This window comes from Brassica napus, chromosome C1 (genome assembly GCF_020379485.1).
Source record: "Brassica napus cultivar Da-Ae chromosome C1, Da-Ae, whole genome shotgun sequence".
In the NCBI taxonomy this organism is placed as follows: domain Eukaryota; kingdom Viridiplantae; phylum Streptophyta; class Magnoliopsida; order Brassicales; family Brassicaceae; genus Brassica; species Brassica napus.
This window is the reverse complement of record NC_063444.1, coordinates 41,070,505-41,072,209: the sequence shown is the minus strand read 5'-3', so window position 1 is coordinate 41,072,209 and position 1,705 is coordinate 41,070,505. Positions and strand designations below refer to the sequence as shown.

The 1,705-nt window shown below is 42.7% G+C and overlaps 1 protein-coding gene across 1 annotated transcript; it reads right to left on the bottom strand.

Moving 5' to 3' along the window:
* Positions 1-1,166: 1,166 nt before the first annotated feature.
* On the bottom strand, positions 1,167-1,565 carry LOC106354574 (uncharacterized protein At4g02000-like). Its single transcript, XM_013794547.1, has one exon. It carries the CDS (start codon positions 1,563-1,565, stop codon positions 1,167-1,169), a length of 399 nt encoding a protein of 132 aa, XP_013650001.1.
* Positions 1,566-1,705: the final 140 nt, after the last annotated feature.

Here is a 1,705-nt window from a genome sequence, read left to right as displayed (position 1 = left end):
GTATGGATCAAAGGGATTCTTAGGCACTTGGAGATTGAGCAAGCAACACCAATGACTATGCATTGTGACAATCAAACGGCTATTCACATTGCTACAAACTCAGTGTTTCATGAGAGGACAAAGCACAATGAAGTAGATTACCACAAGGTGAGGCAGATGATAGTCTTGGGAGTGATCTTGCCATGTCATACAAGAAGTGAAGATCAGTTGGCAGATGTGTTCACCAAGGCAGCAAGACAAAAGACTATGGAGTCCATCCACATCAGATTGGGACTCATAGATCTTGGGAAGAGAATGACTTGATCCCCTAAGTCATGAGGTCTTTACTCTTTTTCCCTCATCAAGGTTTTGTCCCAATGGGTTTTCCTTGGTGAGGTTTTTAATGAGGAAGATCTCATGGCTATCCAAGCTTAGACTTTCACAAATCTAAGCTTGAGGAGGAGTGTTGAGATGAGATCAATATATGGGAAGAGAAAGACATGAGGAGTTGAGTATGATGAAGAGGCCTTACATGGCGTAGTAATACTAGTTACCCGAGTAACTTCCAAGGGTTAAACCAAAGTTACCCTAGTTATCCTAGTATACTAGTTATACTAGTTACCCAGGTAACTTGGGATGAAGAAGAGAAGTCCTATTCCCTTTTCTAAGGCATCAGACCGTTGCAAGGGAAGAGGAGGAACGTGTGACAGGCTGGAGAAGAGCTGGATAAAGCAAAAGGAGCTTTATGCACAAGGAAGAAGCTCATTGGATGGTTTGAATTAAAGCAAACCTTATCTCTTGTAATAGTGCCTCTTTATGAAACCCTCATCCTAGTGTTGCCTCCTCATATATATTGTAAACTCTGATCAGATTAATAATTAAGAAGTTTGGGATTATCTCTCTAGACTCTCTCTCTTGTTCATGATGATTCTGAAATACTCTTAAACATGATTACTATCTAATCTCTCTACAAATCTCCCATTAATCTTCTCTAATCTTCTTTTAATCTCTCAATACCTACTCTATTCTCTAAAATCATACATAGGGACCGAGTTCTCTCGTTAGACTGGTACCTTCTCCTTTCTGGGTCTTGTAAGCGGGAGTACACTGATTGTTGGCTGTCTTGCTGTCGTTCTTTAGCCTCCCAAGTTCTGTCTCTGGTGCTAGTTGAGTTCGGTCTTCTAGCCTCATGCTTGCGGCGATGATCTTCTAGCCTCATGCCTGCGGCGATGGTCTTCCAGCTTCCTTAGTGTGTTATGCTGGCTAATTCCTTGAGCTAAAGTCGTATTAGAGGATCTGTCCCTATTGAGAGGGCAAGTTTCTTTCTCGTGACAGAGAGAATAGCAGATGAAGCAGTGTTTCTCCATTTTTTCATACTCCAAATCCACCGTAATGACTTCCCCTGATGGTAGTTCAATAGGAAGTCGCATTTCCAATTTCTTGAGGCCATCGATGTGCACCCTGATTCTGCCGTTGTCTATATATTTATCCAGAATTGGGTCAAGCTCTTTTCCTATGGCTGTTAGCGTATCCAGATTCCAGTAGTACAGCGGAATGCCGTGGATTCTGATCCAGAATGCTATCATTCTCGGGAAAGAGTTAGAAACTATTGGTTCCCAGCACTGGAGAAGAATCATCCAACGTTTGTAGTGATACGGGCCCTTCCGAAGGACTGTTTGCAGGGCTTCCTCTGAGGTGAATCGGATTTGGAAGAGGTCTGGTCCCA

Coding starts and splice junctions, on each gene's coding strand:
- LOC106354574 (XM_013794547.1), bottom strand. CDS start 1,565: ATGATAGCATTCTGGATCAGAATCCACGGCATTCCGCTGTACTACTGG.